General features: G+C 51.7%; 11 protein-coding genes across 11 annotated transcripts; 6 read left to right on the forward strand and 5 right to left on the reverse strand.

Annotated features, from left to right (window-relative positions):
• Positions 1–850: 850 nt before the first annotated feature.
• Positions 851–2,076, forward strand: alkA (DNA-3-methyladenine glycosylase II; the record flags this gene model as incomplete). Its single annotated transcript, XM_058457107.1, has 3 exons — positions 851–1,785; positions 1,839–1,961; positions 2,013–2,076. The coding sequence occupies 3 exons, from the start codon at positions 851–853 to the stop codon at positions 2,074–2,076; spliced, it is 1,122 nt and encodes a 373-aa protein (XP_058304006.1).
• Positions 2,077–2,526: 450 nt separating this feature from the next.
• Positions 2,527–3,305, reverse strand: N7498_010052 (ubiquinol--cytochrome-c reductase subunit 7; the record flags this gene model as incomplete). The annotated part of the gene is made up of 4 exons (XM_058457108.1): positions 2,527–2,616; positions 2,763–2,816; positions 2,880–2,988; positions 3,190–3,305. The coding sequence occupies 4 exons, from the start codon at positions 3,303–3,305 to the stop codon at positions 2,527–2,529; spliced, it is 369 nt and encodes a 122-aa protein (XP_058304007.1).
• A 612-nt stretch (positions 3,306–3,917) lies between these two features.
• On the forward strand, positions 3,918–5,225 carry N7498_010053 (uncharacterized protein; the record flags this gene model as incomplete). Its single annotated transcript, XM_058457109.1, has 2 exons — positions 3,918–4,395; positions 4,450–5,225. The coding sequence occupies 2 exons, from the start codon at positions 3,918–3,920 to the stop codon at positions 5,223–5,225; spliced, it is 1,254 nt and encodes a 417-aa protein (XP_058304008.1).
• A 449-nt stretch (positions 5,226–5,674) lies between these two features.
• On the reverse strand, positions 5,675–8,669 carry N7498_010054 (C6 zinc finger domain protein; the record flags this gene model as incomplete). Its single annotated transcript, XM_058457110.1, has 4 exons — positions 5,675–7,301; positions 7,466–7,573; positions 8,301–8,518; positions 8,619–8,669. The coding sequence occupies 4 exons, from the start codon at positions 8,667–8,669 to the stop codon at positions 5,675–5,677; spliced, it is 2,004 nt and encodes a 667-aa protein (XP_058304009.1).
• A 1,223-nt stretch (positions 8,670–9,892) lies between these two features.
• On the forward strand, positions 9,893–10,637 carry N7498_010055 (iron-sulfur cluster assembly scaffold protein; the record flags this gene model as incomplete). Its single annotated transcript, XM_058457111.1, has 2 exons — positions 9,893–10,418; positions 10,471–10,637. The coding sequence occupies exons 1-2, from the start codon at positions 9,977–9,979 to the stop codon at positions 10,635–10,637; spliced, it is 609 nt and encodes a 202-aa protein (XP_058304010.1). The 5' UTR covers positions 9,893–9,976.
• Positions 10,638–11,261: 624 nt separating this feature from the next.
• Positions 11,262–13,245, reverse strand: N7498_010056 (ABC1 kinase family protein; the record flags this gene model as incomplete). The annotated part of the gene is made up of 3 exons (XM_058457112.1): positions 11,262–11,512; positions 11,561–12,738; positions 12,821–13,245. 3 exons carry the CDS (start codon positions 13,243–13,245, stop codon positions 11,262–11,264), a joined length of 1,854 nt encoding a protein of 617 aa, XP_058304011.1.
• A 606-nt stretch (positions 13,246–13,851) lies between these two features.
• N7498_010057 (serine/threonine-protein kinase) lies at positions 13,852–18,114 on the reverse strand (the record flags this gene model as incomplete). Its single annotated transcript, XM_058457113.1, has 7 exons — positions 13,852–15,119; positions 15,172–17,026; positions 17,077–17,509; positions 17,561–17,625; positions 17,675–17,704; positions 17,760–17,894; positions 17,953–18,114. 7 exons carry the CDS (start codon positions 18,112–18,114, stop codon positions 13,852–13,854), a joined length of 3,948 nt encoding a protein of 1,315 aa, XP_058304012.1.
• Positions 18,115–18,780: 666 nt separating this feature from the next.
• Positions 18,781–20,028, reverse strand: N7498_010058 (dihydrofolate synthase; the record flags this gene model as incomplete). The annotated part of the gene is made up of 1 exon (XM_058457114.1): positions 18,781–20,028. The coding sequence occupies one exon, from the start codon at positions 20,026–20,028 to the stop codon at positions 18,781–18,783; it is 1,248 nt and encodes a 415-aa protein (XP_058304013.1).
• A 328-nt stretch (positions 20,029–20,356) lies between these two features.
• N7498_010059 (uncharacterized protein) lies at positions 20,357–21,649 on the forward strand (the record flags this gene model as incomplete). Its single annotated transcript, XM_058457115.1, has 2 exons — positions 20,357–20,367; positions 20,443–21,649. The coding sequence occupies 2 exons, from the start codon at positions 20,357–20,359 to the stop codon at positions 21,647–21,649; spliced, it is 1,218 nt and encodes a 405-aa protein (XP_058304014.1).
• A 904-nt stretch (positions 21,650–22,553) lies between these two features.
• On the forward strand, positions 22,554–23,384 carry N7498_010060 (kinase-related protein; the record flags this gene model as incomplete). The annotated part of the gene is made up of 2 exons (XM_058457116.1): positions 22,554–22,593; positions 22,711–23,384. 2 exons carry the CDS (start codon positions 22,554–22,556, stop codon positions 23,382–23,384), a joined length of 714 nt encoding a protein of 237 aa, XP_058304015.1.
• Positions 23,385–24,356: 972 nt separating this feature from the next.
• On the forward strand, positions 24,357–24,978 carry N7498_010061 (putative GPI anchored cell wall protein; the record flags this gene model as incomplete). Its single annotated transcript, XM_058457117.1, has 3 exons — positions 24,357–24,454; positions 24,522–24,670; positions 24,737–24,978. 3 exons carry the CDS (start codon positions 24,357–24,359, stop codon positions 24,976–24,978), a joined length of 489 nt encoding a protein of 162 aa, XP_058304016.1.
• Positions 24,979–25,722: the final 744 nt, after the last annotated feature.

Consider the following 25,722-nt stretch of genomic DNA (forward strand, 5'->3'; position numbering starts at 1 on the left):
CCCTCATCATTGACCTTTATGGCGAGCGCGACATTCACTAGGCCATTGGATTCGCGAACCTAGAACATCACATCTTGTTGTAACTTAATTCTGGTCTCAGCTCATCCAACTTCCAGAATGATTGTGGGTCAGTGCCGATCTTGTCCACCTGGTATCGCTGCTGGTTTCCAGGAACAATCTGGGCGCTTGTTCCTGGTTAGTCCCTGAATCTGTGCCTGCAGGGTCGTAAGAAGTTGCGTCTGCGCTTGGCAATGCCAAGTGTCGACTATGAAAATAAGGCCGAGATGGCCACCTCGTGGATGCTGCTTGACATTTTGAGGATGATAGTGTGAGAGGTGAAGCAAGAGAGAAGCAAGAAACAAGAAGCAAGAGAGAAACAAGAAGCAAGAGAGAAACAAGAAGCAAGAGAGAAACAAGAAGCAAGAGAGAAAAGGAGAAGTGAGAGATAACCAAGGTTAAATTCAATGTAGTATACTATTAGAGTGAAAATAAAGCATCGATGATGAACACAGTCATTAAGCCTCGCCCTACGCAAACTTCTATTTTAGTTAGGCTTTTGGGTTAGGTCGGTCTATATACGCACATATATGCATGGCTCTATAAGGGTTTCCTGTCAATTCTGTCTAGATGCCCTATTCTCTTAGACATAGGTTGCCGTTCTCAATCTACAGATCTTCTCCACTATGGAGAGCCGCGATTGGTTGCCCTGGAGCGGGCTTGGCATTCGTCAGTTAGAAATCCGGGGTCTTAACTTGATCTCGTCAACAGCACTTCCTCCGTGCAAGACCCTGTGAAACGCACGTATAGTTTCAATTGAGTACAGAGCATTCACTTTACTCCGAATCCAAGAATGTCTCTCCGGAGATCCGCCCGGCTGGGCTCCATCCCAACCATCAAAACGCCACTACAAACCGCGGCGCCGAAGGTGACTCGAGTGCAAAGCAACGGCATCACCAAACCTCGCAAAGTCTCCACAGCCAAGAAAGCAGCATCTAATGCTACTGAAGAACCACCGGCCAATACAGGGGCCTCATATTGGTCTCCAGAGCCCCCTACAGGGTTCATGAGCAACAGCTTCGATAAGCAACTTACTGATAGCCTCACGAACAACAGACCTCACACTCCACCACCACTCGACCGCCCAGTCGACCCTCACCAAACAAACGCAACCCTCCTCACTCCACACGGCTCTTCAGTAACAGCCTATCCCGCCAAAACAGAAGATGCCTCGCCCTCAAAGACCGGAATGCCCGGCCCGTTGGCTACAACAGGGACATTACTCGAGAAAGCCACAGCCCACCTGATCGCGACAGACCCCCGCCTGAAACCAGTCATCGAGCAGCACCCATGCCAACTATTTTCGCCCGCAGGTCTAGCAGAGCAAATCGACCCCTTCAACAGCTTGGTCAGCAGTATCATCGGGCAACAGGTCTCAGGCGCAGCGGCGAAGAGTATTCGGAATAAGTTCTTGGCGCTTTTCAATATCACTGATCCGGCGGGTGTGGCGCATTCGCGGTTTCCTTTGCCCGAGGAGGTTGCGAAATGTGATATTCCGACGTTGCGGACGGCGGGGTTGTCTCAGCGTAAGGCGGAGTATATCCAGGGATTGGCGGAGAAATTTGCGAATGGGGAGTTGAGTGCGCAGATGTTGGCGAGGGCTAGTGATGAAGAGCTTCTGGAGAAGCTTATTGCTGTGCGGGGACTGGGGAAGTGGTCTGTTGAGATGTTCGCTACTTTTGCGCTTAAGCGTATTGATGTCTTTTCTACGGGTGATCTCGGTGTTCAGTGAGTGGTTCGATCTTATTCCTCGGCGGATGCATCGGCTGACATGCACCTAGACGTGGTTGTGCAGCATTCGTGGGTCGAGATGTGAGTAAGCTGAAGGCGAAGGGTGGCGGTAAGTTCAAATATATGGCCGAGAAGGACATGTTGGAATTGGCTGCCAAATTTGCGCCGTATAGGTATGTGACTACGCAACCGCAATAACTATCACCCTAATAGCTCTACCATAGGAGCCTTTTTATGTGGTACATGTGGCGGATCGAGAATGTGGATGTTGCCGTCCTGGGTGGTTAATTGACTTCGCGACACAAGGATTGTGGACCATCTGTTACACGTCAGGGGCTAGAGTCGAATTTGTATAGTGCATAACTTCCGCCAATCGAAAAATAGACGGAAACATCAATTGGAACATCTGAAGATCTCGTATGAGTCGGTTTCTCGAGTCGAGTGGGACCTGTTGGGAAGTTTGAGTCGACGAGTACCACAAGTCCAGCAATACCACCAGGGCCATTGATAAACAAATACGTAGACAAATTCAACCTTCGAAAGGGCAGGTTTATCGAGGAAAAACGAAGAAATCGATTTGTACAGTATCAGTACACACTTGAATTAACCAGACATCCCCGACAACGGCTGGAATCCATCGCAAAAATCCGTCTATATCATGCAAACAATCATGTCGCCCTTAGTCCCGTCGCTTTTCGAATCAATTGGAGTAGGGGTACATGTCAACCAGAGACAAGTTTACTTGCGGACGACGAGGTTGTCGAGGTCGACGCGCTCCTTGTTCTCCTTCTCGATCTCGCGGATGATGGGGCTGAGGTACTCAACGTCCTAAAGAGTTCATTTGATCAGTATATTGCTGGCAGAAGAGGTATAAGGTGCCAGGCATGAACGTCCCAAAGTGACAAATCCTTGCAACAGGATTGGCCAATTCAGGATAATGCGGGGAGCGCGAAATTTGGATAGGAGGAACTCACCTCGGAGACCTTGGTCTGCTCAGCAGCGGGAAGAAGGGTGTGGGAGATAGAGCACTGCAATTGATGGCTTTGTTAGACTTGTGCCGGTCGGTGATTGGGGCAGGGGGTCAGGCGAACCTGGAATGCGCGGCGGATGCGGAAGACACGGTCGTAGGCCTCCTTGGCGGGAAGGCGCTTGATGGCCTTCTGGACGGTCTCGCTCTCCTCGGGGATGAGGTCGTCGAACCTGGAAAGAGATTAGCAATTGGGTTGTGGACGAATGTACCCGCGGGTGATATCCGAAGGACCGGGAACGGATGCGACACGGCAGCATTGACGACTATAAAAGGCGACAGTGGCGGGTGATCGCGCACACAAGGGTCCCCGAGTCTTCCTCAACTGTCTGCGGCAAGAGATTGGCGGCGTGGAGGGGGAGGGCGATAATTACTTGAGTCCAAGTTTCCTGTAGCCGGCGGCGTCGGTGTACCAGTTGGCCAGCGGGGTCATCCACCGCTTGAGCCAAGGGCGCTTGACAATGTAGTTGGTGATGGAAGGGGCAGACATTTTGGATCCCGGATATCCAGATAGAGGAGGATTGGGGAAGTGAAAAGGGCGGTCCGGCTGAACACGAGATGACCCGATGTTGCGAGGTTGTGCAAAACGGAGCTTCCGCCCTAGGCCCGATGCGGCAACTCTATACCTGAGGCTTCCGATAGTCCCACGTGACGCACCCGGTGCTTTGCCTTAGGCCGCGAGGAGTAACTCCACCTCGCACCACTCAATTCCCAATGTCATAATCATCTTTCGCTCCGTGGCTCACTTAACCCTCCCTTCTTGTTTGATTAGACGATGGGGCCGCCTGACTCCTGAGACGTTGCCAGACCCCCGTTGCGACAGGGGAGCTTTGCTATCACACCCCGCACCCAGTCCGTGCAGCAACATACTAGTCGCATCACCGATTCGGTAACCATCGGCTCCAAAACTCTCCTCGCTCGAACCCCATTTTCTTAGTCACGGCTTTTGTTCTTTTCTCCCACAACTCTGTGCCCGACGACGACTCTTCCAGGCTAGTTTTCTCCCGTTCTTGGGTTCCGGATCGAGCTCCCGATATGCTTGTGTCCGGGAGCCCTCGGTGATCAAAACGGACAGACCAGCGTGAGCGCCTGCCAATCCACGATGCGCTCCGATGGCAGAGACAGCTCTACAGCTGCCAGCAACTCCTCCGATCAGTCGCCGGGCTTTCATTCTGAGAATGTAGCCCCGTCCGCTTCCCACGTGCCCGCCGCCGAGCCGTCACCGAGCGCCGATTTCATCACTCGCCTCGAGATTCTCTCCACCAAAGTTCCCAACATTTGGATCGCTCCTTTTTGCGGAGCTATCGCAGGTGTCGCTTCCGGAATCGTAACCTGTCCCCTCGATGTCATCAAAACCAAGCTGCAAGCCCAAGGCGGGTTTGCCCGACGCGCTGCGCAGTCGGGTGAGACGAAGGCTTTATACCGTGGCATGATAGGAACTGGAAAGATAATCTTCCGGGAAGATGGTCTGCGTGGATTGTACCAAGGACTTGGTCCGATGCTTATGGGATATCTTCCTACCTGGGCTGTTTATTTGGCGGTGTACGACAAGTCTCGAGAGTACTTCTACGAAGAAACAGGTCAGTGGACTTTTTTTTGGGTATATTTGGCTTCGATATACTGACATCTCACAGGCAGCTGGTGGTTATCACGAGGATATGCTTCTGTTACTGCCGGAGCTTGCTCGACGATCGTGACTAATCCCATCTGGGTGATCAAGACACGGCTCATGTCACAAAGCTTGAAACAGAATAATGAAGGATGGAGAGCTCCATGGCAATACTCAGGCACAATAGATGCTGCCCGCAAGATGTACCGAATCGAGGGTTTCCGCTCGTTTTACTCCGGCCTCACACCTGCTCTTCTGGGGCTGAGTCATGTTGCCATCCAATTTCCGCTCTACGAATATCTGAAGATGGCTTTCACCGGATACAGTATCGGGGAGCATCCAAACAACGGCAATTCCCACTGGATTGGGATTTCTTGCGCCACGTTCCTTAGCAAGGTCTGTGCTAGCACCATCACCTACCCCCATGAGGTTCTTCGCACACGACTGCAAACCCAGCAGCGTACTGCACCCGCATCTTCGCCAGAGGAAATCGCATTCCGTGGCGGCTTGCATCACCCGCATGACCGTGGTCTGCCCCGGGTTTTCTCGTCATCAGACGGGATGCCCATTCGCCCTCGATACACAGGAATGTTACGCACGTGCCAAACGATCCTCAAAGAAGAGGGCTGGACTGCTTTCTATTCTGGGATCGGCACCAACCTGTTCCGGGCCGTCCCGGCTGCTATGACGACCATGCTCACTTACGAGTATCTGCGGAAGCTTATCCACAACTTCCAGCATCAAGGCGACCTGAAGCTTAACATGGCAGAAAATGGCGCCGACGCAGAAAGCGTGATTTGATGAAGATTCGTCGAGACGAACAAGAATTCCCTCTCCCACCTCCAGCACTGATGAGTGCTCCGCTCTTTCTCCCCTCTCCCTCCTCTCCTTCCTGTATAGACCTGGAAGTGACCATCTTCCAGTTAGTGGCTCTTTCAGCGAGTGAGCTTCAGGCTCTTTGCATCAACGTCTTTTGGCCGGAGGATTCTCGGCTTAGATTGCAGTTTCCTTTAGGAGGCTCTTGCATGTGAAGTCCCCATACTATACCTTGGCTCACATGCCAGAGATCGCATTTCGCGTTCACGCAAGTTCTCTGTTATTTGCAGCGCTTGTTTTGACCTCATTTACTATCCTTCCCGCATGGTTACTTATATGCCTGCTTTTTGTACATATGCACCAGGTTTACTATGACACGCCTTGGCTTTCATTTCCAACTCTTCCACATCATCTATTGGAACATCAAACGTCATCTAAAGCGTAAGCGGAATATATTCGTGAACTATTTGCCAAGAATCACTATCCAGATCACGCCTATTCCACGAAAATCTCAGAAACACCTGATCCGCACTCGGGTTCCACTTCACGAGATCTTTCTCCTTCGTCCCCGGCGGAAGCCCGTCCCTCGGTCGAAAGACATTGATAGGTCCCATACGCGCCTCTTCCGGAATGAGCTCCGACGTCGGTGTCAATCCCAGCTCCGTAGGCATGGTATCCAGACCCGTAGGATATTCAAAGTCCTCGAGAAACTTGGCCAAGTCGAGTTTGGGAACATCGCTATAGTTCGACTGGGATGCAGAGGATGCAGTTGGTCCTGGCGTGGAATTGCGACTTGCGTTTATTGCAACTCCGTATGTTTCTTCTAGCACCATCACCCGTTCGCTGAATGTGATTGCAGATTTGGTTTTGTAGAATCCATGGACCAGCGGTGCGCGGCGTAGTAGGGATAGGGCTGTACGTCGGATTCTAGGTTCACGGCATCTGAGACAGGTAAACCAGAGCGGGCCACTGATGCTGATCTCGAATGTGTATGGTGGTTGTGTGCCGTCTGGTCGGGCGGTAGCGTTGAGAGCGATGGATGACTGGTCCACTATGGTTTGGAAGTTTGGTATATACGCGTCGGTTATGGTTTGGGATGTTGTGAGGGTGGTTGGGAGTATTATGTATAGGACTTCGTGATGAGCGATGAGCAGGGCACTGATGCTGATTTGTAGTGGGGATAGCCCTTTGGAGCGAAGGAGTTCCATCAAGTTGATAAAGGCAGTGTTCCAGCTCTTTAACTTGGCTGATAGCATTGTTTGTTGGGTCGTTAAGTCCTGGGGTATGTTCGAGGTGCCGTGCTCTCGTACATGCTCGACGGATGTGAATTGGAAGAGCTGGACTTCTGCGCTAAGGAGGACGAGGGCTTCTCGGGCAGATCTGAGAGAATCGAATTGCTGCGCCAATTTGTATTCGGTGTGTGATAGTAAAATGCTCAATGGGGCCCCAGTGAGAGGGAGAGCGAGTGATCCTAGACGGATGAAGATTGGGACGATTGTACCCTCGAACCAGGAAGTGTCCGTTGCTGGCACTGTCCCGCGAGCTATTTGCGCGCGAAAAGAGAGAAGAAGATGCACACCCTGGCTATAAAGCTGCAAGGCCTCCTCCACACCTCCCTGGAGGGCCTCGATGCAGATAAATAGTATACAAGTGATCAGTCCGACAAAGACGTCCAAGCGACCACTCTCAATCCGCTGGCGGATAGCAGAAACCGAACGCGAGTACCAGCCCAATGCGTCTTGGTGGTTCTGATTGAGAGCGAAGGAACTGGAAGAGCGAGAATACCCTTGGCGTATGGAAAAGAGTTCCGGACATGGCTCGGGACTCTCGAATAGTGCACTAATGGAGATAATGGCGTCCCACACAGCAGGTTCACGCCGACAAACCTGTGGAACGATGGTGTTCCAGAAATCACCATCCAACCCACCGCCGATAGAGGATGCAGCGTTTTGGAAATAGTAGGCAAAAGATCGCCGTTCCCGCCAGACCGTGTTCGGTGATAATGAAAGAGGATGTTCAATGACGGAGATTGTACCTTCGTAGTCACATTTACGACCCGTGCTAGTGCACCGGGCACAGTGTGGCTTTTCTTCTCCGCATTTGACTTTTCTTATTCTGGAAGGGTTAAGCTTAATATACCCCGTTCGGTAAGATTGGAAGCTAGAAGACACCTACTTGCAAGTTTTGCAACCCCCTCTTGATTTCAGATGCTTTGTCGGACTAACCATTGAACAGGCCCGGCCAAGAAGCATATCGACATTCCCCAGAGCAGTTGCTCGGGCGTTGTAGCAAAAGCACTCGTGAGCAACTCGTGATTACAGGTGGAGAAGGCGCTGGAGATCACGTGAGTGATCGGCCACAATTTTCTTCGCTTGGCTTTTCCCTTCTCCTTCCACAACTTCCCTCAACCACAAAACGTCTTGAGGATTTTGATGCTTGAATCCCAGATGTGCTTCCAGTGGCCATGATACTATGTCACTAACCATTATGTCCTCTTTATTGTCTGCATGGTCCCCGATGAAGGGTCTTGATTCTGACCTCAAAACATTCTCGACACATGAACCTAGCTGTCAAAACACTAACAGAAGGCCAAAAATCATCTCTACGAGACTTCATGTTTGAAGCTTGAGGCAGCATTCTCTGGTGATGCTTATTTTCTCTATAGCACCCCATTCCCGTCTACATCCAGCGTGTCATCCCTTCACCTTCAATTCACCTCATTATTCACATGATGATCTTTCTTATGAATATTGAACCAGGCTGTTATATACACTTGAACTCCTGGGTATGATCATTCAATACACTGAAAATTCTGATTGATGATGAAGTGAAATTCTTTTGTGATTTCTTTGCACTGTTCTGCCCCCCCTTTCGAAGACTATGATCACTCTTTAAGAATAAACCCATTAAATTTGGATCGATTATGACCAATTACCTCGTATGATTCAAGTAGTTGTAGTAGTTCATGCAAATGTGTATTGGTATCTTGAATATTTAATCACGAAATTGCAATTGTAATACATGTAGGTGGTCAGGTCTTCCATGCGAGTCTGATATCACCCCTCCGACTTCCTCCCTTTACCCCCATCAGCCCGACTCTCCTCAAGAGCCTGTTGAACCCACGAGGAATCCTTCCTGTCCGGTCGTGACAATCGCTGTGAACTCGGTGCTGTTGGCGACTGCTCCTGTGCTTCACGCCTTGCTGTGCGGATAGAGCTGAAGCAGTAGGAGCAAAGGATGATAGCCATTGTGAAGGCTGCAATGGGTGCATTGATAGACTTGGATTGGGATTAGTCATTTGATTGCCGCGAATGAGTATACAGAGCATAGTCCATGGATCTGGGGCTTCGCCTTGGCTGCCCGTAAAGGTGCACGTACCCCTGCGGTCCTGCCCAGGGTTTTGGGATTCGGTGTGTTCTTTTGTGTCATTTTATGAGCTGAATCGAGCTGCTAGAGAAAGGCTTAGAAGAGCATGGTAAGTGCTCGAGGGCAGAGCAAATCCCGTACATTTTCGATCCCTGGATCCAATCAGGAATAAGATTGGCAAGTAACCAGATGTTCTTGTGGGAAGTCTACCTTGTGGTAATATCATAAGGTATCGGAACAATGGCCGACTCTCCGCATGAAAGTTAGGTATAGCGCAGGCACGGCCGGCGTCGGCTTCGCAGGTTGACGGTGAAGAAGGGACGCTAAGAATTATGGACGTTGAGGCCAGACTCCGGGGTGTTTGTCATCACGTCAACACGACCCGCGAACTTCACCTTTGGAGAGATTTCCATGCTTCAGGAAGATATTAATTGAGAATCAAAATTATGGGTGATTAAGTCATGTTCCTGGTAATTGGCTCCAGGTCAAAAGCTACTACAGTATGATGTTATAGGGGCTTAAACTTTCAGACATCTTCAGCACCAATAATATTGCAGCAAGGACGGTCGCAAAGTACAAGAAGAGGCGTTCCCAAGGACACGAGCTGTGATTCATCAACCGAGAATCGCTCGGGCTGGACTTGGGTGCATATGCATCCTTCCACCGACACTCAAAAAGAAGTCCGGTCAAATGATCGGGCGTCGCGCCGGGATTTGATACTCCGGGAGAGTCCGTATGGTGAATTTACCGAGCACCGACGGTGGGTTAACTCCGAGCCGCTTCGGACTCGAAGTATGAGTCCGAGGATAGAATAACGCGAGCAGTCGACAATTCACGAATATTCTGGCAAGGACTCAAACCGGATCAAAGGGGGAATCCAGAACATTAAATCATAGGCAAACTGGCATGTCTATCCTTGCTGTGAACGTCATCTCCACCTTTGATATCATCGGCATATAATTGGGCCGCGCCCGTGCATCGGGAAACAAGAGATTCACCGAGTCCACCGCGGACAACGTGAATGGAGCTCCGGATACCCTCGCCACCGTAGCCCCTCGACACTGATATCACCGGTCTTGAATATCGCCCACACAATGTGAATATGACATTCAGAAACTAAATTCAAAGGGGACTTCGACGTAGGAACGGAGAGAAAACGAAGGATGAGTCAGCTCCGATGGCCGGTTCCGAGGTCGCATGGTCCCGATCGGGTTTAGCGTACTTTTACTAAGGAATCAGATTATTTAGCAATGAATTCATCGCCTCCTCTTCCATATCAGATCTCTTTTCGCCATCTCCCACTACTCATCACTTCTTCACATCCACCATCACAAGTGAACCCAAATCTATCCTACAACCTTCCACACACAATGTTTAAGCGTCTTGTCACCGTCGCTCCCCGCGTTGGCGCTGTGGCGCCTCGCTCCTTTGCCCCCCTCTCAGGCTTGCAGTCCGTCCAGTCCGCCCGCCGTGTTCCGGCCCCTGCTCCCGCTCAGCGCAGAGCATACCACGAGAAGGTCCTGGACCACTACAACAACCCCCGCAATGTCGGCTCCTTCAAGAAGGCCGACCAGGACGTCGGAACCGGTCTTGTCGGCGCCCCCGCCTGTGGCGATGTCATGAAGCTTCAGATCCGTGTGAACAAGGACACCGGCAAGATCGACGACGTCGTCTTCAAGACTTTCGGCTGCGGCAGTGCCATCGCCTCTTCCAGCTACCTGACCGAGCTGGTCCGCGGCATGTCCCTCGAGGAAGCGGGCAAGGTTAAGAACACCGATGTTGCTAAGGAGCTCTGCCTGCCTCCTGTCAAGCGTATGTAACTCGCCCTGATGATTTCGGAAACAGTTTGCTAACATGTAAACAGTGCACTGCTCCATGCTTGCTGAGGATGCCATCAAGTCTGCCATCTCTGACTACTACACCAAGAACCCCAACGCCCGCACGACCAACCTTTCCGGGACGGGCGCCTCAATTCCCGACGTGAAGGTCGAGATTGAGCAGACTGCTGGCAGCCCCGCCGCCGCCGTATAAATTGTTGGCGGAGGCCCCGGGTTGAAAGAGACCCGATAACATTCATTTGCGAGCTGTGATACTCCAGACGTTATCGTTTTGATCGATTTGCAGAGCCAACCATATGAGGCTTGGAATGGGTGATTTCAAACAAATGGTCCAATTTGTTTGCTGTACAGATTTTCCTTTTTCTATTTCTTATCTTGTTTTTGACGACCTTTTTTTTTCTTTTTCTGGCGGCGCCTCGGTTGGGATTCTCGATCGATATTCTATTCTTTAAAAAGCTGCCGTGATAGTTTCCAATGAAACGATGAAACCAGAACTTTTTCGTAAGATCGTAGTGTCGTATATTCAGATCTGGTCGTGGGTTGAGCTTCCCGAGCTCTTAAACCAACTTCGGAATAATCTATATCTTTAAGTGTCTATCTGTGAATCTATCTGTACAAGACTGCCCAGGTGCTTGGATCCATGGAGGCCAGAGCATCGGCATGATAAACATAAGAACCCTCATCAGAAAACAATACAGGGCCAAGAAAGGAGATGAAATATGGAAAACGCCATCGCTGATGCACAGATAGAAGACAATCCGTGCCCAAACCAAACCAGGGATATATACAGAAAAGGGAAAACAGAACATGCTCAGACTCAGACACCCGTCCGAAGACCGAAGCGGCTCTTGAGAGAAAGCATTGTCTCGTACACGGACAACTTCACCTCGACACGCAGGAACCCAGCCCAGGCGGAGAGGAAGCGGAAGAAGTTGAAGAAGACGCCGCCCGATTCGCGGATCGACTCCATTTGCTCTTCAAACACGGACCGTGCAGCGTACCGTGCCAGAATGAGGAATGTGCGCATGGGGCCTTGGCGGGTGTGTAGGTTTTCGTCAAGGCTTCGGGCTTTGTGGGAGTTAGACATGGTTTAATGATGTGGTTGGTGGGACTTACTCAGGTCGTTTGTCTTGAGAATTAGTAGAATGATACGAGGGACTTGGCCGAGCATTTCGACCAGCTGTTGAAGCATGCCCTCGCCCAGAGCGCCGGAGATCTCCTTCTTCTCTTCTTCAGTGCGCGCGGAGGCGACATTCTTCTTCGTGAGCACGCTGTAGTCTCGACCAGTGATGGCGCTGGCAAAGAGCGGGAACTGCTCGTCCGTGATACCGGCCACCTTGTGCGCGTACTCACGCATGCGCGGGACATCCGCATCGATGACGGCCAACCAGAGCTTGGCGTAGTTGCGGCGCAGATCGCGGGGGATGTTACGGTACAGACCGTGGTCATAAAGGACGATATCAAAGTTCGGGTGACGACGGCTGGAGTTCGGACGAATGGCAATGTTGCCGCCGTGAGGATCGCAGTGCAAGGGGGCGTTGTCGCCGAAGATCATCTCGTTGAAGATGTGAGCGAAGGCTGCGGAGACTTCGTCGCGGTCGATGTGGTTTGCATCCAGGAACGCGAGGTCGTCAGGACGGGCACCGGAGATGAATTCCATGACTAGGATGCGCTTTTGAGACCACATCACTTCGGGGATTACCAGTGGGATATCTGAGTGCCTTTTGAAATAGGCGCTGGCTTCAGTGGCGTTCTGAGCCTCGCAACGGAAGTCCAGCTCGATAGGCAAAGACAGGTCCATTTCGCGAGACAGCCATTCCAGATCGTACTCGGGGAAGAAACGCTTCAGCATGGAGAAAGTAAAGCGAGTCAAGGCCAGATCCAGGGGCACCCATTCGGCGAGCGCTGGGTGCTGGACTTTGACAGCAACCTTTTGACCAGTTTCCCGCAATGTGGCAATGTGCACCTGCGCCAAGGAAGCAGCACCTGTCGGGGTCGGCTCAAAATAGCTAAACAATTCGTCGATGGTTTGGCCAGTGTCGGCCTTGAACATCTCGCTGATTGATTCGATCGACGATACGGGACATTTGTCCTGGAGTGGGATGAAGGTCGAGGTCCATTCAATCGGGAGCAGGTAGCCCATGCTACTCAGATGCTGGCCCAGCTTAATAAAGATCGATCCGTTCTTCTCCAGCACACGCAGAGTGCGCTCCGCACAGCGCTTGTGGCAATCCTTGATCAGAGCGTCACGGTCTTCGGGAGAGGAGGCTTCTTTATTGAGGGTGACGCGGTAGCTGTGGGCGCAAATCACGTTAGCAAGATCAAATACTGAGGATGTAGCGAATAGAACCATTTCTAAGTTCCAGCTCGACTTACTCGTTGATACAAACGGCCAGTGTGCCAACCACGCGACCACTTCTCGCCGCCGCACGGTACGCATGCATGTACTGATCCGAGAAGACCACTGCACCCAAACCGAGCACGCCGAGGACGACTAAGTACCTAATCGCCTTCCGCTGGCCCTGATTCGAGCCCGAACCTCCTGTCTTGTTCTCCGAGTTCTTCTCCGCACCTAACCCGCCCTGAGGCTTGTCCGAGTACCAACGCCCTCGAACAAGCGCCTTAGGCTCAATCTTCAGACGATTCCATGACAGTGTAGTAATCTCGCGGGACAGCGACGGGCGCAGCGACGACTTTGAAATCGAGGGGAACGAGGCGCGGGAAATCGAGACTGGTGGTTTTCCGATAACCGCGGCGGGACTGGCGAATGCCCGCAACGGCATAAAACGCAGCGCGCTCATTTAGACCGGGTGTCAATATGACAGGTGAGCGCGGGATCTAGGATCGAGTGTAGGAGTGCCACGTTCACTCCATGTTCAATTGCAGGCTCTGCTGTTGATCGGGGATATTTTTTTGCGGTTCTCGCCGCCAATCGGGTGACCCGATCTCGGGCCGTATGGCACTGCACGTGATCCCGAGCGATCTATAACAACTGACGTCATAAGAGGCAAATATTGAAGCAGATGTGTTATGAAATAGCATGTTGTGTGAGAAGACTCAAATAGCGCTCACAAGTCTGATAATAACATAATTGGCAAAACATTAGACCGCGCCAGGACCATTTAGCACAACTACTGAAGTATCTTGAGCGAAGTCCCTAGCGAACTTGGAAGTACAGGTGTGCTACCACCTGGTCTAGAAGTTGAAGCAGATAATTATGTCTCATTCAGAAGTTTATGTAGTCTGTATGTGCAGCAACCAGTGCCCGTCAAAGTAAAAAAGAAAGACGTTTTGACAAAGAAACGTAACTATTACCCCTTCCCACCACCGGGAGTTTCGACGCCATAGTTTTTAAACAGAAACAAAGGAAAATAATCATAGTGTGACAGCAGGAAACAAATATTTCTTCATGTCCATTCGGAATCAGCAGTAGTGGGCCGCCGCCTCCGAGGGATCACTGAGGGCCGACGACTGAGTGAACTGGGGGCTTTCTCGTCCTCTTGGAGTAACTCGACATGCGACAGTCGGTTGGAGGATATGCCTCGCGAGAGTCGGGTTCGTGGCACCGCACTGCTGTTCACAGCAGGGTTCAGGGGTGAAGGATTGCCATCGCGGCTGCCTGGCCGTAAAGCCAGGGAGGAACCGCTCAGGGCATTTCGAGGGTGCCGGGGTGTCTCTCGTCCGTCGAGGAATGCTCTCGACTGGCTAGTGCGGTTTGCTGAAGGGGTAGAGGGAGTGGAGCCGGCAAAGGGATTGGGTGGGGCGGTGGAGGTGCTCTTTCTCCGACTTGTAGGTCTGCGCTTGAGGCCGTAAGATTCGCTCATTTCACTTGATCGAATGAGTTTTCCTGCCATGTCTCTGACGAGAATGGCTGGATCGTTCTCTAGTTCGCGGATGGCATCCAGAAGGCCATACATAGCGAGTAGGCCGCCTTGTTGCTCGCTAGAATCGCAAATGCTCGATATGATGCGCAAAAGGTTCAATCGGATGGCAGCTTTGTTGTGGTGGAGCTTCTGCCCAAGTCTGGTAAACAGATCTGGACGAGCAAGTGTTGATGCAACTGGAGGGCTCAATCGAAGAAGCTTTTGCAGGGGCTCAAGCAAATTCTCGAATGCATTCGCCTTTGAGAGTGTCAAGCACCGTACAATGGCATCAGTGAAAGACATCTTATCCTGATGGTTATCCAGGAGGTGCTCCTCGACTTTAGCAGTCTCCTCTTGAAGCCAAGTGAAGATGGCGTCCAGAGCAGTCACCTGCCAATATGGATCCGCAAGGAGAGAGATGTAAAAGGCAAGGCCCTTATTACGCCACAACTCTCGGCGGCCAACCTTGCCAGACTGTGCCATATCGCAAAGGATCGGGAGAGCAAACTCTTTCAATGGTCGCTCCGTGTTGACAACCTTCTGCAGCAACGGTACAATACCATTAAGCGCGGCGTCCTCTTGCCGAGACTTGTTCAAACGGCACATGTTGTAAATGGTGTTGAGAATTTGGTTAGAAACTTCGCGGAAGTGGCCCCTTCTCATGGTTGACCGGAGCAGGTCAGTGAGCACATCGATGGCATTGGAATTCTGGAGCGAGTCCAAAGTGGTCGAAAGCATGGACAAATTCTTTATGAACTTGAGCATGGTGATCTGGTGAATAGGTGACATTCGTCGCAGTTCTTTCAGAACACCTGGTACGAAAAGTTAGTAATTTAAAAACACGAAGGTTCAAGCAATTCTCACGGTGCAGGACTGTTCGCTCAGCCACCATCTCCTTGACATGGTTCTCGGCTTGCGAGAAAATGAAGAAAATGTTCGCAATGCGACCCTCAATGACTTCCGCCACCTCCGCATCTTCGTCCAGGACACGGCTGAGAACAAGGGAAAGGGGATCGAGAACAGAGTTACGCGACAAGATTCGACAGAAGTCGTTCTTCGGAGTTGAGCCCTGAAGCTCAAAGACACTCCAAATACCATTGACGCCGATCAAGACCAGATCACCTTCGTCCTCATAGTCGTCCTCTAAGAATTCGACCAAGACATTCAGACCACCGGCACTGACGAACATCTGGAGCGTGAGAGTCGAGGTTTGATACATCTGCCGCACAAAGGCAGCGGCTTCAAGTCGAATCTCACGAGGGTACTTCTTGGAAGCAAACTCATTGACAATGGGGATACCGCCAACAAAGCACAAATTTTCTTGGACTTCGTAGTCCTCGTAGATGATCGCATTGACGACTCTGAGCAGACAAAAGACAATGTCACGGCGACGAGACGTATCTAGGATCTCTAAGATAGGCAGCATTCCATGAGCACTGATGATGATATTCTTCGTCTCTGGGAGATCACAGAAGATAATGAGAAGCTGCTCAGAGATGTCCGCTAGAACATCCTCATCTTGAGATGTCTTCAGAGAGCCCACTAGGCCCTCGACCTGGTTGCGCAAACGTGCATATTTGTCACGCGCGATGTTGGCTTCCAGATCCATTTCGTCAAAGCCTTCTTCCAACTGAGCAAACGGGTCGTCATCATCGTCTTGGTCCCCAAGCCATGAGTTATTAGATAGTTTTGAGTTCAGCATCAAGGTGCTTCGATCTGAACCATCGTCGCTTTCCGGCTTATCTAGAGCCACTTGGTCTGCCCCGATGATGTCCGAGAAGTCTTCGTCAGTCTCGTTCTCTGCAAATTTGTGAATTTCAATGGTGGGTCGATCACGCTTCACAGAAAGTTGTTTGCGTAGCTGAGGATGTTGCCCACTTCTATCATCATCAAATGGATTATATCCCTCGTGGGCAGGTGAGGCGGGATCCTCATCGGGCTCCTGAATTGGACCAAGTTTCCAATCCAGGACATCTTCGTTTGCTGCGATCAAATCTGTGTAGTCTTCGATGGAGTTTTCCTTGTAGAGAACAGCTGGACGAGATCGACGAGATGGTGGCATGGGGTTTTGGGTTACATTCTGTAGGGCAGATGCCGAGGGTTTGGTGGATTGGCGCCGAGATGGGCTTTGGGATTTCAATGGTTCGGCAGCTGACGGTCTAGCTGGCAACGGACGTATTGTCTGCAATGAATCGTTCTCTAGGGCATCTTCGAATTCATCAAAGCTGTCATCCGGCCTCATCATCGTCCCATCAAGGGATGCAAATGCCTTGAGTCGTTCCGATGAAAGCATGCCACCAAAGTTATCATGTGGCCGCAGGTGAGGCAGTTGAAGGGCACTAGGAGATATCGCAGTAGCAAAGTCATCGTCCCAATTGTCATCCTCAGCAGACTCGAGTGATCGAAACCGGTCAGCCGTCTTGATCGAGGTTGGAGATGGCAACGTATCCACGAGCGAGCTATTCCGGCCACCAGGAAGAGCAGCAGTGCTGGGATCAAACCTGCTGGTCCTTCTTGAGGTGCCTGCATTAGGAGACCGCAGCGCCTCGTTCCACTCCTGCACACTTTTCACAGCCTCCTCGTACTCTGTGGACTTCTTGGGAACAACGGAATCAGTCCGTCGCGCATTGACAATCCATGGGTGCTTGAGCAGCTTCCTCGCCGAGACACGAAGGTTAGGGTCTTTCTGGAAGCATTGCATCAAGAAGTCTTTCACAGCCTAGAAATATATTAGTCTCGTGGTGTTCATTCGAGAAGGAGAACACATACCGGCGAGGCACCTTGTGGAAGCGGAGGGTGGTCATCGTTGACAATGCGGAACAATGCTGGCATGGGTTGCAAGTTGTGGTAGGGAGGCTTTCCCTCCAGCAACTCAATGACCGTGCATCCCAAACTCCAGATATCGGAAGCGGTCGTTGCGCCTGAAAGTTCAATGACCTCGGGGGCCATCCAGTATGGAGTACCGACAACGCTCGATTCGCTCAAGCCAGTCGTCCGACTCGCCACACCGAAATCAGCCAGTTTTACCAGTCCCTCTTTGGTAGTCAAAATGTTAGCACCCTTGATATCTCGATGGATAACGCCCTGTTCGTGGAGATACAGAAGTCCATGAAGGACCTGAGACATGTACAACCCCACCAGGTTCTCCGGGAAGCGGCCGAAGTTCTTTGCGATTGAGTGTAGTGAACCATTTTCGCAGTACCTGTCTTGACATTAGCTTCTTCGTCTCTCCGAGCGCATTTCAGGCACGTACTCGAGAATGATGTTTAGAGTTTCAACAGACTTCACAAATCCCTGGTACTTGACAATGTTTGGGTGCTGTTATCTGGTTAGTCCGAATGCAGCACGTCGCGAACGGTTGTCTTACGTCGAGGTTTTTGAGGAGGTCAATTTCCAGCTGAGGCGCCAAGAATCAGTAGAGCTCCAAAGCCATGGTTGATCGACCACTTTACCATGATAACACGCAATTCGCTCTTGGGAAGATCGGTCAGCTTGATCTGCTTTACCGCAACAGTCTCCCCAGTATTCCAGTTCAGTGCCCGATAAACCGATCCGAATGCACCCTTCCCCAAACAGTCGCCGAGTTGCTGTGATATTCAGTAAGCATCCATCCTGGGTTCGCCGGATAGGGGAATCCATCCATACATAGTCCTTGAGCTCCGCAACATCTTTCGCGGACGACTTGTATACTTTGTCCTCCTTGTTCTTCTCCTCGCGCTTGTTCGGACTTGTCTGCACTCGTGCCAATCGCGGCTTCAGCGGCGTGCCGGGCGTCCTAGACGGGGTGAGGGGGGCGCTGCCCCTCATTCCCATCGCCGGAGCGAGATACCATCACGGAGCGCCGAGCAGCCTGTGGACGATCCAGTTTGCGTTCGATCCGATTGCCGGTCTCCAAATGTGGTTTCGGGTTGACAGGGGTGGGGTGAACGGTAGGGAAGGAGGCAGGAGCCGATCGCAACGGTCTTAGTGATCATGTCCGCCGGATCTAAGCAGATTTGGATGGTTAATTCATCTGTGTCAAGTCTGAAGAAAATTGCAAACGCCACGATGGGGTTTCGTCTGTATGCAAGTGCTGGGGGTGGCTGATGGTCTCACCAAGCGCACATCACCGAGAGGACTTCAGCTCTCCCTATCGAGCCAAGGGTTGCTGATGGTCGCTGCGCAGACGAGTTATGCAAGCCGCAAGTAGTTAAACCGACCCTGGATCACACCGTCGTATCGACGGGGGCGCGGGGGGGGGGGTTCGTGGTGGTTGTTTTGAACTTTCTCTACTCCACAAGCCGCCCCATCATGCAGCGGCTGTGCTCGACGGGCGCCGATCAGCCCTACGGAACCGCTTTTTCGCGTTTACACCTTTCCATATTTAATTGAGCAACTTCATGTAGTATATCCATTTATATTCAGTATTCACATTCACATTCAAGCCCGATTATGTACAATACCATGGACGCGGGGCACCATCAAAATGGGGTATCATTGGAGCGCATCACGAAGCAAACGGTGCACGTCAGAGACTAGGTACAGACTACCAGCTATGACAAGCGGTCGGCCTTCAGAGACTTCACTGGCCCAGCGGAGTGCAGGGAGTAAATCACCCTCAAAGCTTTTTACTTGCCCTATTTCGGGAATGGACTGTATAGCTGATGCAAGTTCAGTAGCATTAGTTGGCTTCACCCATGGCATTCCATCCACGGGACCGAACTCTGCTGTTGCAACACTGTCTCCAGGTCGAATGATTGAACGGAAGACCCCAGCGAGGTCCTTTCCACTCGATGCTGCAATGACCCAGGTCACCCCACCGGGTGACTCTGGACGCAGTTTCCGGTCAACGTATCGGCCCAAGACATCGGCTGACTGTGGGTTATGGGCCCCGTCAATCAGAACTTGTTCTTTGCGGGGTATCAGAGGTTGAAGAGAAATGTGTTCTAACCGGCCGGGCCACTTGACATCTGCTAGATGAGGAAGCAGGCTGTACACATCGGCCTCCGGGCGGATCTTGGAAAGGGCGAGACGTAGTGCCGTGACTGCACTACACATATTTTCCTTTTGATGAGGCTCGAGGTCCATCTTTCGGAATAGCTGTGCCAGTGGGGGGAGCTGCTCCTCTGCTTTATCTGGTGAGACAAATATCGCGTCAATCCCAAGTTCTTGTATCCGACTTGACAATGCCCTTAGCACGGCTGCCTCGTTGGTATTGTCCACCACACAAGGTACTCCAGGCTTCAGGATCCCCGCCTTCTCTCGAGCTATCTCCTCAATTGTCGATCCCAAGAATGCTTGATGGTCCATGCCAATCTTAGCAATGACGGAGACGAGAACATCGCTAAGTATGTTGGTGGCATCTAGACGACCACCCATGCCCACTTCGACAACGCCGACTTCGACCCGCTCATGGTTGAAAATCTCGAATGCCGTTGCGGTCAAGAGCTCGAACTCGGATGCGCCAATGCCCAGCTTTCGGTCTCGGAGTTTGACTTGGTCTTCGATCTGGCGGAACAGCGATTCCTGGACCACACGTTCGCCGATTGTAATGCAATCCCACCGGTCGATTAGGTGGGGGGAAGTGAAGCGGCCGCAGCGAACTCCTTCAGCTGACAGCAGTTGGGAGAGATAGGCGCTGATCGAGCCTTTCCCGTTAGTCCCCGCAATATGAACGGCTTTCCATGTCAGCGAACTCTGTTGAAGGAGACTCGAGACGCGACTCAATCCTAGCTCAATCATTCCTCTCGTGTTGTGTAGAAAGACCAAGATGGATCGTCATGATCAGATTGTAGACGGTAGATTATTATCGCAGCTCCTCATTGGAGAGCGCCGATTGCCGCATGTTTCAGTCACGTGATTAAATCCATTGCGGCCTCAGGCAATCGACTTTCGGCGTTTGCCTTCCAGAAAGCAAAAAACCCAATCTCGCTGTTCCCCTTCCGATCCGGCTCCATCTTCCCCATCCCCACAAGCGCCTACACATCTTGGGGGTCGCGTCAACTCGTGTTTCCAAAATTTCTTTCTCTCACCTTCCCCTTACATTCTTTCAGTCCTATCTTCATCAAAAATGGGTATTCCGTAAGTGACTCCGCTCCATTTTCTTGCACGCTATCGCATGCGCCACCTCATCGTCGCGACTGACTTGGAACGTAGGATGTGGCGCGAGCCTATCCAGGCCGACAACCTCAAAACTGCCCGGGATAAGGATCCCTCGGCCGCTGCGCGGTCCGCGATTCGCCGCCAACCCACCATCCGCCGCCCGTCACGCCACGGCTCCTCTCGCGCGCGTGGCACCGGTGTCATGTCATCTTTCCATTCTCAGATTCTCGATGAGATTCAGCGCGGCGTCGCTGAGCCCCAGCGAGGTGTGCGCTCCCCCGTACTGAACCTAGGCGTCAGTGAAGATGGAGTGAATCTGGATCAGATTCGCTTGGATGCTTTGAATCAGCGCCGCACGCGCGCGAGTGACAACCGACGGCCAGAACCGTTGACCCGTAGCAACCAAATCACTCGCGCTGCCGATCCTCCGTTTCCCATTCGTGACCCTGACACACCTCCCCCATATCGCATAAATGGGGATTTGTCACCTTTCACGCCGAACTTTGCTCCCGCCACTGGCTACCATCAGTCGTCCTCGCGGCCGACCCGTCTCCCGATCCCACGCCTCCCGAATTCACGTCACATGGAGAGCCGCAATCACGATCTTCCCTCTTACATCCCTTCTGTCCTGCTCCGAGACTACCGCAATGGCAGCGGTCCGAACCGATCTCACCGTGAAACTGCCATCGACGGACTTGGTGACCGCCAGCGGAGCCTGAGCCCGGATGCTGAGCGAGAAACTGACGCATGGGAGACCTTGCTTTCGACTATCACTCCGGACACGACTCTTCCTTCTACTGACACCTCCTTTTCATCTACATCTGCGTCCGCAACTGACCCTTCTCGCAACCAAACTTCTCACACCTCTGGTGCCTCTTGGCAGACGCAGCCATCTCGCGCTGCTCACCTCGCCCTCGATCCCTACCCTGATTACCTGAACCCATGCGACTACTCCTCGGACGATGAGGATACCCCCGTCAACTACCACAGGGTGTTGGGATCATCGAGTCTCCCGCTCTCTCTTCGTCGCTCGCCGGGCATTCACTCGACCATGAGCAACCACCCTCCTATCCCTACGATCTCCTTCTCCTTCTCGGACTCTGGCGAGTCGGATCTCCAGCAGATGCAGGCCATTCTGGACCGACTTGCTCGCCGGGAGGATATTCCCGATGACTGGTGGGCTGGCGCTGGCCTCTCGCGCACTATGGGTCGTGGCTTGAGCACTAGTGCCGAGGGCAATGAGAACAACCGCACCGAGTGAACTTCTTTTCTCGTTTTACAGCACAAATCGGATAATTACGGCGTTTCGACCTTTTTCTCTCTGGGACATAATTCATCTTGCGGGTGTTTCAAGCCTGGTTATTTCCACGCGGCGTTACATAGGAAGGACGATAGGGGAGGGGGGGTTTCATTTTATTTCATGAGCCATATGAATGATTTCTATCTAGGCTGCACGGGTTGCAGTTTTCATTTCATTCGCATGGGACTTCGTCCAAGGTTTTTTCATAATTCGATGATGTACTCCTATATCTCTTGGTACCTTCTCAAAACATCGAATGTTCTTGACTGTTCTTTTTAATTATCCAAGACCTTCCTCAATTACTGTATGAATCCTTGGTTCTTCTTTGGAGGCTATTAATCTACAGTCCAATCAACACGCGCATCCTCGCTGAGAGGCTCAAATGATGTCATCCTCGAACTGTATCTATTCATGTGATTTTGAATATCATCGAGTCTCGAGTCTCCAGAATGATTGTTCTACACGATGAAGAAACTGGACGGGCAGCTATTGCCGAAGACCGGTTCGGCTTTGTGACGTAGGCGTCGGAGCAACGGAGTCCCCACCGGAATCAGTCATAACGTGCCCCGCCAATTCGTTATCGCGCATTTTGAATAGACGAATCCCCCGACTCTACTTAGCGACCTTTTCCTCTCACAACTTTCCTACTTGCGCATCTCCTTTTCGTCTTTGACTCAATTGCATTTACCCTTTGTATAGATTACTGCAGGGTCTCACTTCGGGTCTTTATACCACCACGGCACGCGACAAAACACGTTCCAGCACCCCGCCGAGTTATCCATCCCGCATTCCGTGTGATCATTCCCATCTCGTTGGGTATCTCGAGGCATCCGTCACAATTTCCCAGCAAAGCATACCCGTCATCATGGAAGAGCAGGTCGAGCGCCTGGTCGAGAAGACCTGGGGTAAGTTCCCCAGACATTGATACCCAGCCCAGGACAAGCAGGGTGCACGATCCACCCGAATTGCACACAATCGTCCAAATTCACCAATCTGCAGTGCATATGTACTGACCTCTCTAGCAAAATTCCTCTCCACCCCCTCCGACGCCCGCCTCATGATCGCCATCAGCGGCATCCCAGGCTCCGGCAAAACCGAGCTCGCCAGCATGGTTACCAGCCGCATCAATAAGAGATACATCCTCGAGAACCCCTGCGCCGTCCCCATCGCCACATCCCTCCCAATGGACGGCTACCACCTGACCCGCGCCCAACTCGCCGCAATGTCAGACCCCGAATACGCCGCCGCCCGCCGCGGCGCAGCCTTCACATTCGACGGCCACAAGTTTTTACAACTAGTGAAAGACCTACGGGAGCCGCTCACAACGAGGGTAAACAGTATCTTCGCGCCCAGCTTCGACCACGCCGTGAAAGATCCCGTGGATGACGATATTCCGATCCCAGCGACTTCGCGGGTGATTTTCTTTGAAGGGAATTATCTCAGTTTGAATAAGGAGCCGTGGAATGAGGCGGCGCGGTTGATGGATGAACTGTGGTTTGTGGATGTAGATTTCGAGGTTGCGAGGAAGAGGTTGGTTAGGAGACATGTTAAGGCGGGTATTGCGAGGGATGAGGCGGAGGCGGATAAGAGGGCAAAGGAGAATGATTTGGTTAACGGGAGAGAAATCGTGGATAATAGGTTGGTGGTTCAGGAGGTTGTTGAGAGTATATATGATCCGGCTTGGGAGAGGTTGTAAAGGTTGTGTTTCCATAGATAGCAGGCATTGTGTCGGCGCAATGGATGATGTTGTATAGAAAGTTAGTGCAACTTGAATTTCATTATTCTGTTGGTATTGATGAAACCCTGGACTATGGTTTGTAATTGTTTTGATATGTTTTCATAATCGCGACAGATAGACTTCTCATCAACTGACACCCATAAACCTGGAAGAAGTACATACCTAGAGATGTATAGATCAGGACCCTCTCTTCTGCTACTTTATTTCTTCCGTTGAGACCAAGATAGTACCATGTTCTATGCGATGACAACTGATATTTTGTATGAACTTAGGGAGCGTACATTTTTTCAGGATTAAATTGACAAGGCAGCTTTACTCCTAACTTTGAAGCTCCTAGCTAATCCGCCGCTGGTTTCGGAGACCTATGTGATGACAACAAGACTCGTTGCATCGTTGCAGTAAACATCCAGCCGATGCAATAAATGAACGTTGTAGCGTTGTCAATTGGCATTAGCACGAAAATTGCTTCAATTGGCCAGTAGACAACATGATTGGATTGCCCGAGATACGAGCTACGGCAGGGTCCCTGGCACTATCCCGGATCAGGGTCCAGTGCGACCCAGCGTGGGGAAATTGTCACGGCCGTTACTAGTGTCATACAGGGCCTCAATGGTGCAGAGCCCATATTAAAAGTGGGTGGAGCCCCTTAATATACAGGGTACAAACGCGCTGATGACCGTCAGGGACTGAAACCCATCCTAAGACCCTGTCTCCCACTCCTGGACGCCTTCCACTTCAAGATCCGCTTTTAGTCTCCTTCATCTCACTCTTTGTCTTCTACTCGCGATCACTCCTTATCATCGCTGTCACTCTTTGCTATCTTCACGGTCCTTACACCCCAATCAACGCACTACTAGCTTCACCAGATTCGCTGCGCGATCTTGTATCTGTCCGACTCCAGTCTTCTCCTTTCGCTTTCCCTGTTTCACCATGTTCTTTAAGAAGTCGACTTTCGCTCTGGCCTTCGTGGCCCTCGCTAGCATCGCCTCTGCTGCCACGACTCCGGCCTGTCTTTTGTCCGTCATTGGGTACGGATCTCCACAAATCTGACTCGGCAACCCCCGAACTACTTACGCGCTGACACTTTCCTTCTAGGGACACCAACAACCCGGCCAACCTTGTCGCCATCTGTGGTGATGACGCGAAGAAGACCGAGTCTGCTATTTCCGACCAGTGCGGCAGCGGTGCCGACTCGGCCCTAAAGTTCTTCGCTAATACCTGCACTGAGAATGGTCACAAAGTTGGTAAGGATCTCCGCACCACCTGTTCCTGATAGCAAAAGTGCACATTTGGCTCACATCGCTCCACAGTGATCTCCGATTCCTCGAACTCCACCAGCACCTCCGGCAGCGCCACTGCTACTGGAACCGGCTTCACTACTGCCGTCTCGACCTCGGGCTCCCAGGCCACTGGCTCTGGCTCCGGTGCTTCTAACACCAGCAGCTCGTCGGCTCCTGGCGCGGTCCACACTGGTGCCGCTATCTCTGATCGTCAACTGTCCGGCACTACCCTGGCTGCCGCCGTGTTCGTGGGCGTTGCTGCGTGGCTGTGAGGCTATGAGGCGATTCTTTGACCTTTATTCTGACTCCGATTCTTGCAATATGATTTCCGATCTGTTAATAGATAATTGGCCTGCCCATGCTGCGTTTCAATTGTTCTCATCTGCCGCTTCGTCTCGTCTCGGCTGATTCGAACATTGTTGGATTTGCTTGCCTGTTATTGTATGGAGAACCCACACCGCTTGTCATTTTTAGAGCAAATACCATTGCTTTTCGGTGTTATCTGGATTAGTCACACCCCTCGGTCCCCTTTAATGTAGATCTGGAAGAAGCGGTCTGTGAGCAGTAAGGAGAGCTGCACGGACATGCACCATAGCAGTGATGCCTGGGTAACTAACACTAGTGTACAGAGTTACTACGGCTACTAGGACAAGCGTAGGTTGTTACTACAGTGACTAGGGAATTGTCTGAGTTCGGGATGGCATTCTCCGTCGGCCACAGCGGTGCCGATGTCAGGCGCTTCGTTGATCCAGTCGTCGCGTCTCCACGTGACTGTCGCGATCCAATATTACTCAGCACGGTAACCAAAGGGAACCGAATTAGGCCAAACACGAAAAATCGCGAGTAAAAACGCGTCTGCCCGGGCGACATCAAATATCCACGCCCCTCCGTCCTCTTCTTTCTTCCTCCCCCTCGTCCTCTACACCCTTACCTCCCTCTTGACATCTTCCCCCCTCTTCCTCCCACTCAATCCCTCTCTTATCACGTTCTTAATACCCCATATTGTTCTGATCTTC

This window comes from Penicillium cinerascens (genome assembly GCF_028974065.1).
Source record: "Penicillium cinerascens strain IBT 15544 chromosome Unknown scaffold_4_segment0_segment1, whole genome shotgun sequence".
Lineage (NCBI taxonomy): Eukaryota > Fungi > Ascomycota > Eurotiomycetes > Eurotiales > Aspergillaceae > Penicillium > Penicillium cinerascens.